The sequence below is a fragment of the Chelonoidis abingdonii genome, chromosome 1, assembly GCF_003597395.2.
Source record: "Chelonoidis abingdonii isolate Lonesome George chromosome 1, CheloAbing_2.0, whole genome shotgun sequence".
Lineage (NCBI taxonomy): Eukaryota > Metazoa > Chordata > Testudines > Testudinidae > Chelonoidis > Chelonoidis abingdonii.
This window is the reverse complement of record NC_133769.1, coordinates 318,814,572-318,827,921: the sequence shown is the minus strand read 5'-3', so window position 1 is coordinate 318,827,921 and position 13,350 is coordinate 318,814,572. Positions and strand designations below refer to the sequence as shown.

The 13,350-nt window shown below is 43.6% G+C and overlaps 1 protein-coding gene across 2 annotated transcripts in view; it reads left to right on the top strand.

Moving 5' to 3' along the window:
- The window catches only part of LOC116833560 (complement C4-like), a 97,688-nt gene that overhangs the window by 14,688 nt on the left and 69,650 nt on the right, over positions 1-13,350 (top strand). For both annotated transcript variants that reach the window (XM_032795148.2, XM_075061616.1), the window contains 6 exons: positions 353-458; positions 715-838; positions 3,822-3,937; positions 6,716-6,883; positions 8,568-8,765; positions 12,732-12,923. In XM_032795148.2, the coding sequence (XP_032651039.1) occupies positions 353-458; positions 715-838; positions 3,822-3,937; positions 6,716-6,883; positions 8,568-8,765; positions 12,732-12,923 (904 nt within the window). The remainder of the gene's footprint in view (positions 1-352; positions 459-714; positions 839-3,821; positions 3,938-6,715; positions 6,884-8,567; positions 8,766-12,731; positions 12,924-13,350) is intronic.

Below are 13,350 nucleotides of genomic sequence, written 5' to 3'. Positions count from 1 at the left end.
CGTTTAACTCGATATTAATGACGACGTCGTGTGAACGGATACAGCGTTAAATCGGTATATCGGCCATTAAACCGATTTAAAGTCGCAGTGTAGACCTGGCCTAAGTGACACATCCAAGGTCTGCACTTTGTGTATCTACAGCTTTGTAGACGAAGCAGTGAAAGATTATCATATGTATAGCAATAGTTTCTAGAGCTGTATTTCAGTTCGAAATAATCAATTACAAAGGCACAATACTAACATTGGTAGGTAAAGGGACTCTTTCATTTCATGTTCATTAGCAATTGCACATTAGACTGTCTACTTTGTGAATATTACTATAATTGTTGCTTCATTCTTTTTCCTATTAAAGGCACTCTTATGGAAAAGGGATAGATGGTGTTGCATATGTGCGATTTGGCATAACAGAGAAAACTGATAAAAAAATCTTTCTCCCAGGCCTGGAACAACAGCCTTCAGTAAGTACAACATATTAGAAATGATTGTATTTGATTGAATATTGAATCATATTAAATATTAGTTCAGTGGAGCTATGCCATTTTATACCAGCTGAGTTCAATATTTGTTGAGTTTCGTGGAAATGAAATATCAAATGGCCTTAAACCACTGGCCCTTGTGATATTACAGTCAATTTACTAGAAGTGCAACATAACCTTTAAATCTAATACCATTCAAAGCACCAAAGGCAATAATATTTTTCAACCTTTACTTTAGATACAAAATGGAAAAGGAACAGTCACATTGAGTACCAAATCTTTAGAAGAAAAAATAACAAAGAACATTGCTGCTTTGGAAGGGCATTTTTTTTATGTCTCTGTTACAGTTATTGAAACTGCAAGTAAGTAAACTAAGCATTTGCTGATGTAATCTACAACATTTTCATTGATCTTTTCCCAGTACAGTTCTCTTTGGGTGAAATCTTGGTCCATGGAACTTCTTTTCACTGCAAATTAACACAGGTGCTTATTTAACTGTCATCCACACACATTATGTCTATACTTCAGGCTTTATCATGTGTTCTTATCCTTGTTTTACGCTCACCCCTGACACCACTGTCCACACACAGTATCCTAAAGCATGTGCTTATATGTGCCTTGAACCCATGTGTGCTTGCACAGCTGGGGGATGGGTTAAAGCCCACATTTTGCGGTAAGGCATGATTCATACTGTCCACTTTGCAGTGAGGATACAGCTGTAGCCAAGCTTGTGTTCAGATAGTCCTCCAGTGCCATACCACATTCCCGGGTCCTGTATGTTTCAGCTCTTCTTCCTAGTGTGATGGTGCGAGACTCAGCCCTGCAGCACCTCCTGCTCGTGTCTTGGGAATTAGCTTGTTTCCGGCCTTGGAGCACCCTCTGCAGGCCAGTGTCCCACTGCTGCTTGGCCCCCGTGTCCCTCCCTGGACTCTGGTGCCCCATTATCTGGGGTGCTGCCCCCTGGCTGTACACCCCTCAGTGTCAGGGTCTCCCCTTCCCAGGGAACCTCCCACCTCCTATCCCCACCTCACCTCAGTGATAGGCTATTGCCAGTCACCAACTAGCTCCCATTCCCTTGGGCAGACTGCAGTATAAGCCACTCATCACTGGCAATGAGTGTTTGGACCTGCTGCCTTTCTCTGCAGCCCAGTGGCCAGCCTGGAGCTCCCCAGCCCCTCTGGTCTTTCCTCAGCCCTGCCTTACTCCAGGTACCCTGAGCTTCCCATCAGCCAGGCCCCTCTCTCTCTGTGAAAGTAGAGAGAGACTGTGTGTCTGCTCCTGGCCTTCTTGGCTTTTATAGGGCCAGCTGAGGCCTGATTGGGGCATGGCCCAACTGCGGTTGCCTCCCCAATCAGCCTATTAGCTGGTTTCCTTGCCACAGCCCTCTCCCAGGGCTGTTTTAAGCCCGTCAGGGCAGGAGCCGGGTAACCACCCCATTACACTCGTCACTTCCTACTTGCCTCCCATGCACCAGAAGCTGCTTGTCCATCAACATTTAACTCTTCGTTCTACTCAGCCCCCTCCATTTCGTGCTCAGCCCAATTCTGCAAAACAGCTCTATGTTATGCTCAACACCCAGTGGGCTGCTGGCTAGTCAAAGGAGCACACCACAGTTCTGGTTAACCAATGGTGTGAGCACAGCAGGGAGCATGATTTTGGGAGCAACACCAGAAATATCCACTTGTCTCAAAGTGCAGATGGGACTGCTGTTCAATGCAGGTAGTGCATTAAACATCTAAAGACCTTCTACTGCAAGGCAAAAGTTAGCAAATCACCATTTACCTGCCCCTTTTAGGAAGGAGTTTGACTAGGGGCTCACCACAGTCCCAAGCACAGAACCCATAGCCCTACATGACAAGCTTTTGAGCAGGGATTTTGAGACCAGTGGTATGGCACCTTAGCAGACACGGCAGAACATGGGGGGGGAGTCAGAAGAAGAGACCACGTGCTGAAGCCTTGGATCAGACCCCACAGCTATATGGGCTAAGGGGTATCCCAAGGCTATATTCCAAGAGTCTGAGCATATTGCAGCACTAAGGGCCGTGGGATATGCCCCAGCAGTCTTACTGCCACACACAAGTGAGTACAACATCAATGTGGATGCAACAGTTACAGTGTGGCTGCTCTCACTCATGCTAGGCTGACATGAAAGAATTAGCTGGAGAGTAGATCTCTTGAGTTAACTCTGTAGTGAAGGCATACCCATGGAAGCCAATGGCAAAACTCCCGTTGATGTCAATAGGGCTAGGATTTCATCCATCATGTTTTATTGTCTACTTAGCACAATTGAAAGAGAGCTGGATAATATATATGCTTATACTTGCCATAATTTAGTCTGAGTCTTAACATTATGGACACAATTGTGCATATAACGGCATACACAGCTGATGAAATTTACTCAGCAGGGGCTGACCCTGGGAGCACACAAGAGGCAAATAGGTATTATAGAAGAGTTTCTTCCCTGCTCTCCTCACTATCCACACTGAATTTTTGCTAGGAATGTACTGGCTTTTTTGCAGCAAGAAGGAGACCTGGCCAAAACCAATGAATGATAATGCTAGATGGGCAGGAGCTGATTGCGAAGTTATCGTAAAAGTTTGAACCTGCAAAATAAAATATTAAACAAGCATAAAAGCATTAGAAGTATTTACCAGAAAAGAAAACTCTCCTCCCAGAATGTGAAAAACCTACGGCCTGGTTCTTCCACCATTACTCACACTGAGTAAGGCCTGCTTGAGTACTCCCAATAGAACTAATTGTAGAGAAAAGAACTACTCAAAGGGAGTGAGAGTGGTGGCATCAAGCCCAAAGTAAAAATCGAAGCTCTCAAAGGGCCAGAGTCCACCCTCCTGACACTGAGTAATACCTTTAACCATAAAGAAATATCACCTGCCTGCCATCAATTCACAGAAATGGTAAAAATGCCAAGTGTTTTCTTTCCCCCAAACCACTATCTGCACCATGTTCCCTCAGCAAGGACAGTAAGAGGGATGTGAGCAGGGGGTGTAGGATGTTCAGAAGGGAAGGGAAAACTGGGTTGTATAGGTGTGTGGGAGGGTGGAGAGCAGGAAGGCTGAGAAGTACACAATGGCAATGCAACCCAGCTTCTTTGACTATGTGGATTACCTGCTTCACACGACTGAAGAGCAGCCTGAGCATATTAGGGAATCCAAGGCCAAGAAAAGTGATATTCCATTATAAACTAAGCCGTGAGTCTTTGGAAACGAAGGTTTAGCTTCATTCACTTCTGTTATACTTTAGTTTTCTTCATTTGTGGTTGCATTTTTAACATTTGTGTGGGAGTAAAAAATGTCTTGGATCATAAAAGATGTTTGCTATTAATAGGTGGTGAAATCCAGGAGGAAGAACTCAGTAGTGTGAAGTTTGTCAAATCTCCTTATACTATCGACCTGTCCCACACCAAACAATATTTTGTGCCTGGGGCACCTTTCTCCGTTGTGGTAAGTCACATTTAGTTTGCAGTATCTGCTTTCTTCCATTAAAAGGAACTCATCTAGCAGCAGTTCTGCCCATAGAATTCCCAGCTTCTTCCATGGGATTTCTTTGTGAGGAGTACCTGGCAGGTGTACGCCCAAAATGTTGCTGGCTATCTCGATTCGTTTTCTGGTTCTATCTTTTTGAGTACGTAGAGCCTTAGCAGGTGGTGGAGAGCAGAAAATATAGAACTTCTCTTTAAGAAAGGAACTAGGGATGCAATGGTGCACCTCAAGCCTTCAAAAGCTATGAGACAGTGCTCCAGTCCCCCTGCCCCAAAAAATCATGAAATTGTCTTACAAATCCAGAGATTTTTAAAATAAAAGTTGGTTTCTTTTCATTTGTCTTCTGTCTTTTGAACTGTCAGGGTTAATGTTTTCAAATTTTTCGGCACAGCTATCGTGGCTAGAAACTTCATGTGTGTGTCTGTCTCTTATGGAAGCTCAAATTCTCATATAATCACTTGTCTCCAAGCCCTAAGTGATTACATATGCTACTCCTGGGAGAATTCTGCACCAAAAAGTTAAAATTCTGCAAAATTCTGCATATTTTATTTGTCAAAATAACACAATATAATCATATCAGTTACAAATATTTTGATAATTTATTTTAAAATACCTGTCAACAAGTAAGTCTGTAACAATACAGACAACGAAAAAGGTTCATGAAATGTTTTTCTGACAAACAGATTCCCTACTAGGCATATGAGTAATAATTTATTTAATCTAACAATACAGAAATGTATTTCCCACACCCCTCAGAAGCAGTGCAAAGGCTTGGGGGAACCAGGGGTAATAGAGAAGCTGAGGGAGAGGGAAGTTATTGCTGGGAATGAGCCTGGGAGTGAACCTGAAGGGTTGCTGGGTGTGGGTGGGAGAAGTATGGAACAGGGTTTTATGGGGGGGAAAGGGATTGTTAGGAAGCTGAGGAGCCTCTCCCATGCAGACCCTGGCTGACCCCTAACCTTTCCCAATCAGTCAGACACATCTGCCCCTGTCCCTATGTGTCCCTGAACCACCCTGCTCCCCCTGTTCCTATGTGTCCCTGCCCTCCATCTCCATGTATGCCTGCACCCCCATTCAGCTGCCCCCCATATGTCTCTGCATCCCCCTGTCCCCATGTGTCCCTGCACCCCCACTCCCATTAAACTACCAGCCCTTCTGAATCCCAGTCTATGTGATCCCCCAGCAGCCTCATGTGACACTATCTGTCCATCCCTTGCCTCCTCACCTGGCCCCATAGGCAGGGCTCTGTGAGGAACACACCCTCTGCTCTCTCCCCATCGGCTGTTGAGTGCTACAGCCAGTGAGCTGGCTGCCTCTGTTCTAGTGCCAGAGCAGCAGTGGTGAGCTGGAGCCGGTTCACACCGGTTCATGTGAACTGGTTGTTAAATTTAGAAGCCGGTTTAGAACTGGTTGTAAAATGGGGGGGCAAACTCTCGCCCATGAGCCACATCCAGCCCGCAGGACTGTTCTGTCCAGCCAGCCTGAGCTCCAGGATGGGGAGGCTCCCTCTGCCCCTCCCCCTCCTTCCCCCCCCTTGCAGAGTCTCAGTGTGCCACGCCACCAGTGCTCTGGACTGCTCCTGGGCAGCTCCTGCCACTCTAAGTGGCATGGTAAGGGAGTAAGGCTGCGATCTCCAGTGGGCTATATGGCATCCATACACACTGCCCTGAGCAGCATGGTAAGGGGGCCGGGCCGAGGCTGGGAGGAGGGGTTGGATAAGGGGCAGGGAGCGGTTGGGGAGCAGAGTTTCTAGGGGAGGCAGTCAGGGGATGGGGAACGGGGGGTTGGGTAGGCATGAGTGTTCCGGGGGTCTGCCGGGTGGTGGTGGATGGGGGGTCAGGGCAGTCAGGGGACTGGGAGCGGGGAGAGTTGGATAGGGCGTGGGGTCCTGGGTGGCAGTTAGAGTAAGGGGTCTCAGGAGGGGGTGGTCAGGGGATAAGGAGCGGGGAAGTTGATGGATTGCAGGTTCTGAGGGGTGCAGTTGGGGCAGGACGTGGGTGGGGGTCGGATGGGAGAGGGACAGGCTGTTTTGGGAGGTACAGCCTTCCCTACCCGGCCCCTGATACAATTTTGCAACCCCAATATGTGGGGCTGGCTTTAGGAAGTGCGGGGACCAATTCGAACAGTTTCAATGGGGCCCCAGCAGGGATGAGGTTTTATATGTTTTTTTTTTAACCACGTGGGGCTTGTACTCACCAGCAGCACTCCGAGTCTCCGGTGGCACTTCGGCAGCGGCTCCTTCACTCACTCAGATCTTCAGTAGCACTGAAGGACCCGCTGCCGAAGTGCTGTCGAAGATCCAGAGCGAGTGAAGGACCCACCACTGAAGTGCCATCAAAGACCCAGTAGGGAACCAATTGTTCAGATTTTGGCAGCTCGTCACTACAGAGCAGCCCCTGGTGAGTGAAAGGCATAACTGCAGTGCCTCTCCAGCAGAATGTATTTTCTGTGAAGAAGAAAAATCTGCAGGGCACATGAATTCTGCACTTGTGCAGTGGCACATAATTCCCCCAGGAGTAACATGTGCTTAGGAGAGCTCTGGCACAACAGGGGATCTGGGTAAAGTTGTATGATACTAGTTGGTAAAAAGACAATGATACCTCCTGCTTCTCCCTCCCAATGGTCAAATTTCCAAATAATTTTTAAAGGTTCATATTTCCTATTGGTTTAAAATATCTTCCCTTGTTTTAAGATTTTATTTTCACCCTGTCATTTGACTGTGAAAATTTTCCCCAATAGGCATCTATAGCTTCTGCTGATGGTTCTCCTGCTGCTGATGTGTCTGTTACTGCAACTCTTACCCGAGATAGAAAAGACCCAAAGAAAAAGACTGCACTTTCTAGTAAAGAAGGTCTAGTATCCTTTGAATTCAACATTCCTCGTGCTGCAGAGAAGCTACAAATAATGGTAAAAAAAATTGTTAGACAAACTTTTACAATGTTTTTACGGAAAATGAATGTCCAAAATATTTTTGATGGAAGCTGCAAGGCAAATGCAGCATGATTCCTTACATAAAGTAGGAGCCTGATGCTGCAAATTGTTATGTACTTGAATAGTTTCACTAATATCATTGAAACTACTTCTGTGTTTTAGAATTGTTTGCATGGGCAAGGGTTGACTGACTCAGGCCCTAAAGTTGTATTGTAAAATAGTTTGTATGGTTGGCTAAACTGTAATCTTCTCAGGGCAGGGATCAGTTCTTTATTTTCCCTGTACAGAATCTGTGGTGCTCTGTACAAATGTTAAATACTAATAATAGTGTATTTGTACTCGGTTTGTGATAGGCAAATTTTGTCAAAATATAGCATCCACTTTCACACAATTGGCAGAAATGGTGGGCAAAATCCTGAGGTCACTATGCATTTTGTTCTTGGGCAAACTCCTGACCACAAAGGGTACATCTGTACTTGGGCTGGAGGTGTAATTTTTATTTTGGGTAAACATACATGTGCTAGCTTTGATTAAGTTAATATGCCAAAAATTGCAATTTAACTGCAGCAGCATGAGTGACAGGTGAGCTTAGCCATTTGTGTAACTACCTAGGGCCTCAGATGGGATTGTACTCCAATAGATAGCCTATCCTGCTGTCTGTGCTACTGCAGCTAGCTTTTTGTAGCATGCTAGGTCAATAAAAGCTAGTGTGCACGCATCTGGAAATTGTACCTCTAGCTGCAGTGTAGATGGATCCAGAGTCAACCTCTGACATCAGTGAGGCTGCACGCAGGTGCAGGGGTCTTCCTGCAGAGTCATTTGTAGGATAGGGCCCTAATAATAGACATGACTTGATGCATAGCAAACGAGGAAGAACTGGGGTGAGAAAGGACAGATCAGTAAGATCACACAGCTACTTAGCATAGTCATCTGCGCGTTTGAATAGTTGTTAATTTTATTTTCAAAATACTTATTATTAATCATTATTAAGCCACTTATTGTGAATGTCATTGAGCAAGCTACTTTAGCAAAATATCAAAGACAAATATAGCAACAGCAAAATAAGCAATGAGAGAGAATCGGGTTATAGAATTGTTGTTTTTGTTCTGAAATCACCAAGCTCTGCAAAAAGAATGAGGAGTACTTGTGGCACCTTGGAGACTAACAAATTTATTTGGGCATAAGCTTTCGTGGGCTAAAACCCACTTCATCGGATGCATGCAGTGGAAAATACAGCAGGAAGACACACACACACACACACACACACACTACGAAAAGATGGGGGTTGCCATACCAGCTCTAGTGAGACTAATCAATTAAGGTGGGCTATTATCAGCAGGAGAAAAAAAAACTTTGTAGTGATAATCAGGATGGCCCATTTCAAACAGTTGACAAGAAGGTGTGAGTAACAGTAGGGGGAAAACTAGCATGGGGAACTAGTTTTTACTTTGTATAATGATCCATCCACGCCCAGTCTTTATTCTAGTCTAATTTAATGGTGTCCAGTTTGCAAACAAGCTTCTAGACTTAGTGCATTATGGTGACTCAACTCACCCTCCAGTGTTTTCCAGGTGACACGATGATACATGAATTAACAGTGCCACCTGATATTGTCTCTTAATTGCCATGCTGTTTGCTCTGTCCTTTTCTTTCTTCACAGGTGAGGGCTGAAGAGGGGAAGCCTGGCATGGAATCAGCCGGAACCAAAACCACTGCTGAGAGATACCAGTCTGCTACCCAGAACTACCTTAGTATCAGCGTTCCACATGCTGTCATAGCACCTGGAGATACTTTAGTTATTACCTTGAAGGATGTCCACCGGTCCAGCAGCAGTAACATTGACTATTTCTATTACATGGTTAGAAATAGGACTGTGACAACAATACTTTACTTTGTGTTAGAACAGATCATTTTGCAGTTTATAAATCTACACAACTGACCTTTTTCAGGTTGGGAGAAAAGCATATTAATGTAAGATGCAGCTTCGGAGGAGATCTGGTGCAAAAAGATCCATACACGTGGTATTTTTAGATCTTTTGTGACATCCATATATTTTAATTGAAGTGAAAGTTACCAGACTGAGAGCTTTGGAAACTGAAGTCCTAGGGAGAAAAATTCCATGATCTCCTGATTTTCCTAAGTTTGGGCCAAATTTATGCCCACTTCTACCAAATCTGAATTTGGTCCTTAAGACTACAATAAGCCCAGATTTTTTTTTTAATTTAGTCTTTATAGTCCTGATTCTTATTTACACTCAGGCTCCTTTATATCACTCTTTCAGTGTAGAAGGGCCTTAAAGTCAGCAGAAAAGTGTATGTGCATAAATGAGAATCAGGCCTTATGAGTTTAAAGTGCAGTCATATTGCTGGCATCCTTTAATGCCTTACAGTGTCTCTTCCAGATAAATGGTTCTCATTTTACAAGTAAAATTATACATCTTTTAAACTCACCTGGGATCCCAAAGTCTAGCTAGTCCTTTCTAGCTAGTGCATCTTTACCTGCAACTAGAGCTGGCCAGGCTTTTTTTTGACAAAACATTTTCCAGTGGAAATGATCTGTTGAAACTGATGCTTTTCACAGGAGAGGGTCAGATTTGATGAATTTCCTGTTTTGAAATATTTTTTGAAATGTGTTTTGAAATCGTCAAAATGTCCCATTTCAACATTTTCAGAATGAAAAGTTCTAGTTTTTTGGTTCCAAATTATATTTTTTGTTGAGAAATGTAAGGGTTTTTTAAAAAATGAAATTATATAAATATTGAAATATATTTCAAACTTATCTGAAGCAACCCAAAATGAACATTTTTTTGGATTAACAGTTTGCTAAAAATTTTGAGATTTTTGGCTTTTTGTGCTGATTCAGGATGGAAAATTTCAAAATCTAAAACGTTTCCTTAGGATGGGAAAATAGTTTCCTGTTCAGCTTTGACTGAATCTAATAGTATGTCTGCACTACAAAATTAAGTTGCTCTAACTTACGTTGGCATACAGCCGCCTCAGTAATTGCATAGTTTGTGCATGTCTGCACTTTGCTTCTTGTGTCGGCTGTGTGCATCCTCACTAGGTGCACTTGCATGGTTGAACTGTCAGTTTGGTGGCACCCAGTTCTTCAGATACAGATGAAGAAGTGGGATTTTTTACTGATGAAAGCTTATGCCCAAATAAATCTGTTAGTCTTTAAGGTGTCACTGGACTCCTTGTCATTTTTGTGGATACAGACTAACCATGGCTACCCGTCTGATACTTGAACTGTCTGGTGAGGAAGTTGTGGGATGGCTTCGGAGAGCCAGCACACTCGTATGTAAGCCAACACAGCCTGAGTTTTAACACTACAGCATAGGGTGAACAGAGCTCTCCTCTACTCTGACTAACAATGGGTGCTCGCCCCACACCCCCACCTCAGGCCCTGCCCCGGAACCCCACCCTCTCTCCCCACTCTTTCCCTAGCCCCTACAACACCCTCGTACACTCTTGGCCCCATTTCCTCACACCTTCCCCAAGTCCCTGCCCCATGCCCCCTCGAACCTCTTATCTCTGCTTACAATCCTATTCCTCCCTGCTCAAAGTGCGCCAATACAGCTGTTAGGTGGCAGGGAAGAGTGAGGAAGCGCTGGGAAGTAGGGAGAGAGGCAGGGATTGTGCTAGTGGTGCTCCAGGGGAGAACGAGCGAGGGAGTTTGTGGGGGACTTGGTGCGGTAGGTGCTAAGCACTGCTTAATTTTCCCTATGGGTGTCACAGCTCCAGAGACCCAATGAGTTCCGCTACCTGTGCACGTTAACAGAGTTAGCTCATCGTAGACTGCTTATGTCAACCTAACTCTGTAAGCATCTACACTAAAAAGTAGCTCCCACCAATGTAACTCGCCAACTACACTGACTTAATAACTCCATTCCGCAAGAGGCATAGCGCTTAGGTCAATGTAGTTAGGTTGATGCAGTGTCAGTGTAGACACTGCATTGCTAACATCGGCTGTTGCTACCTTTCAGAAACTGTTCCACAATACCCCACCCTGGTAGTTAAATCAGCACAAGTTCTCCTGGTGAGAACACACACTGTCAACACAAGGAGCATAGTGTGGACATGTAAAATAAATTCAATTACTGTACTGGCTGTATGTCAACATCCACAGTGTCTACACTGACACTGCATCGACCTAACTAATTGACATTGACTCTGTCTCTTGTGAAGGTAGAGTTATTAAGTTGGTGTAGTGGGCAAATTACATTGGCAGGAGCGAAATTTTAGTGTAGACACTTACATAGTTAGGTCAACATAAGTTGCCTTGTGTTGACCTAACTCCATAGTGTAGCTAAGACTGGAACTTAATGAACAATTCTCTTCATGATGCACAAGCCAGAAAACAATCTTGCTCAGTTTTTCACAACTTTTATTGACTCTGCAATACTAACAAGTATAAAAAATATTTCTTTCACTCAAGTAAGCAGATCTGACTATGAATCCACTTAGGGAACAAATCAGTTGAATGACAAATATGTTCATTTTTTTTAACCATAACTGCATTTTACAGCTGACATTTTCAAAGCTTTGCAAAGCATTTGGACACCCAGTTACCATTTAATTTCCATGGGAATCAGGTGTCCAAATCCTTAGACAGTTTTGAAGATCACAGTCCCAAGGTTTACAAGTAAGATGTAAAAAAGAGACAATCTTATGCCAGAAAAGCAACGAGGAGTCCAATGGAACCTTAAAGACTAACACATTTATTTGGGCATAAGCTTTCATGGGTAAAAACCCCACTTCTTCAGATGCAATTTTATATCAGGATTAGAATACCTGCTCCCCAGAACTACCTGGGCACCTTACTACCCTTGAAGTGCAATATCTGTAAGAAAGTTAAAACCTGTCTGAAAGGAGAAACTCCATTAGCTCATTTGTGATGCTCTCTGTTCTACTATGGCCATTTTAATGGCAAAAACCTGTAGTTTTTTTAAGACTTATGGCCAAATGACCCTATGTTTTTATTGTGTCCTGTCTCATGACTTTTTACTGTTTTGAAAAGTGTCTGGCTTCAGTTCAGGTAAAATCTTTATCAACTCTGCAGTGTAAGGGTCTGATTCTGTTTTTCTTACAACTTTCTCTAGAAGTGGTTTAATTGAAATAAATAGGATTACTTGCAGAGAAAGGAATTAGCCAGTGTAATAGTGACAGAATCAAGAATAAGAGTCAGACTCTGATACTCTTACTCACACTGAGTAATGCCTTATCCTGTCAGTGAAAGTCCTATCCCCCCTTGAGCCCGATGTAAAAGAGCCAGTGTTCCTATAGCCTGCTGAAAGACAGCCACAAGACTGCCTTCTGAAGTCCCTTTTGCAAGGTCGGATGCAGGGGTGTGCTAGGGATAGAGTTGGGGGTGAAGGAGTGTGTCAGGGTGGACTCCCAGCACACACAAGTGCAGAAATGCAGGGCAGTGCTCCAGTTCTAAGGGCAGCCTTGGGATGCTACTGTAACTTAAACAGGCTACCAGGGCTAAGTTATACTGGAGGACCTCTCCAGCCCCGGGAGTTGCCCAGAATCAGGAGGATACGACTCCATGAGGTCTCCCATGGAGCTTAGAGGTACTACCCATAGGCCATGAGTTGCGTGCTGTTCCACTTTGAGGTGCAGCACCCAACATCACCCTATAAGAAGTACCATTGACTTCAATGAGAGAACTTATGGAGTTAGGTGCTACTAAACCAGAATAAGTTATCAGAATCTGCCCCTAGGTGACATGATTACTTAGTTTCGTATTCCCTTTATGTAATACACATTCTGTCATGATTGCACAGCATTTGATTTTTTCTGCATTTGATTTTGAATTGCAGGTGCTGACAAAGGGGAAAGTTGAGATTATGGGAAGGGTCCCATATGCAAACAAAATAATCACCCTGGATGTTACTGAGAAAATGGTGCCTGCATTTCGCTTTATTGCTTACTACTTCATTAAAAATCAAGGCCACAGTGAGATTGTGGCTGATTCTGTGTGGCTAGACATTGTGGATGCCTGTGAAGGAAAGGTAATGACAAATAAAGAGATATTTATAGAGAACAAAAATAGAAAAAAGATGAATAAGGTGGGATATGCTAGAGGTTGAGCCAAAGATCTGATCCCATATGTATAAAAGTGACAAAAAGCAGTTTCATACGGGTTGGCATTTATTTATTAATAATCTTTTGGTAATTCCACCATTACCACCATCTAATTCTGAATACACAAAGGAGCTACATTAGAATGGTCCCTTGTAGTAACTTTTTAAAAGCCTAGTATTTGAGGAATAAATTCTGCTCTCATGTACTTGATTTAGACTTGTGTAACCAAGAGCAGAATTTGGTCCATTAAGTGGAAGTGGAAGGTGGATGTGGGAGAAAAGAAAGTGAAGTAGCAAATTGTTTTAGTTTAATTAACTTTGTAACATAGATAAGCTGCACTTTCACTATTTTTAT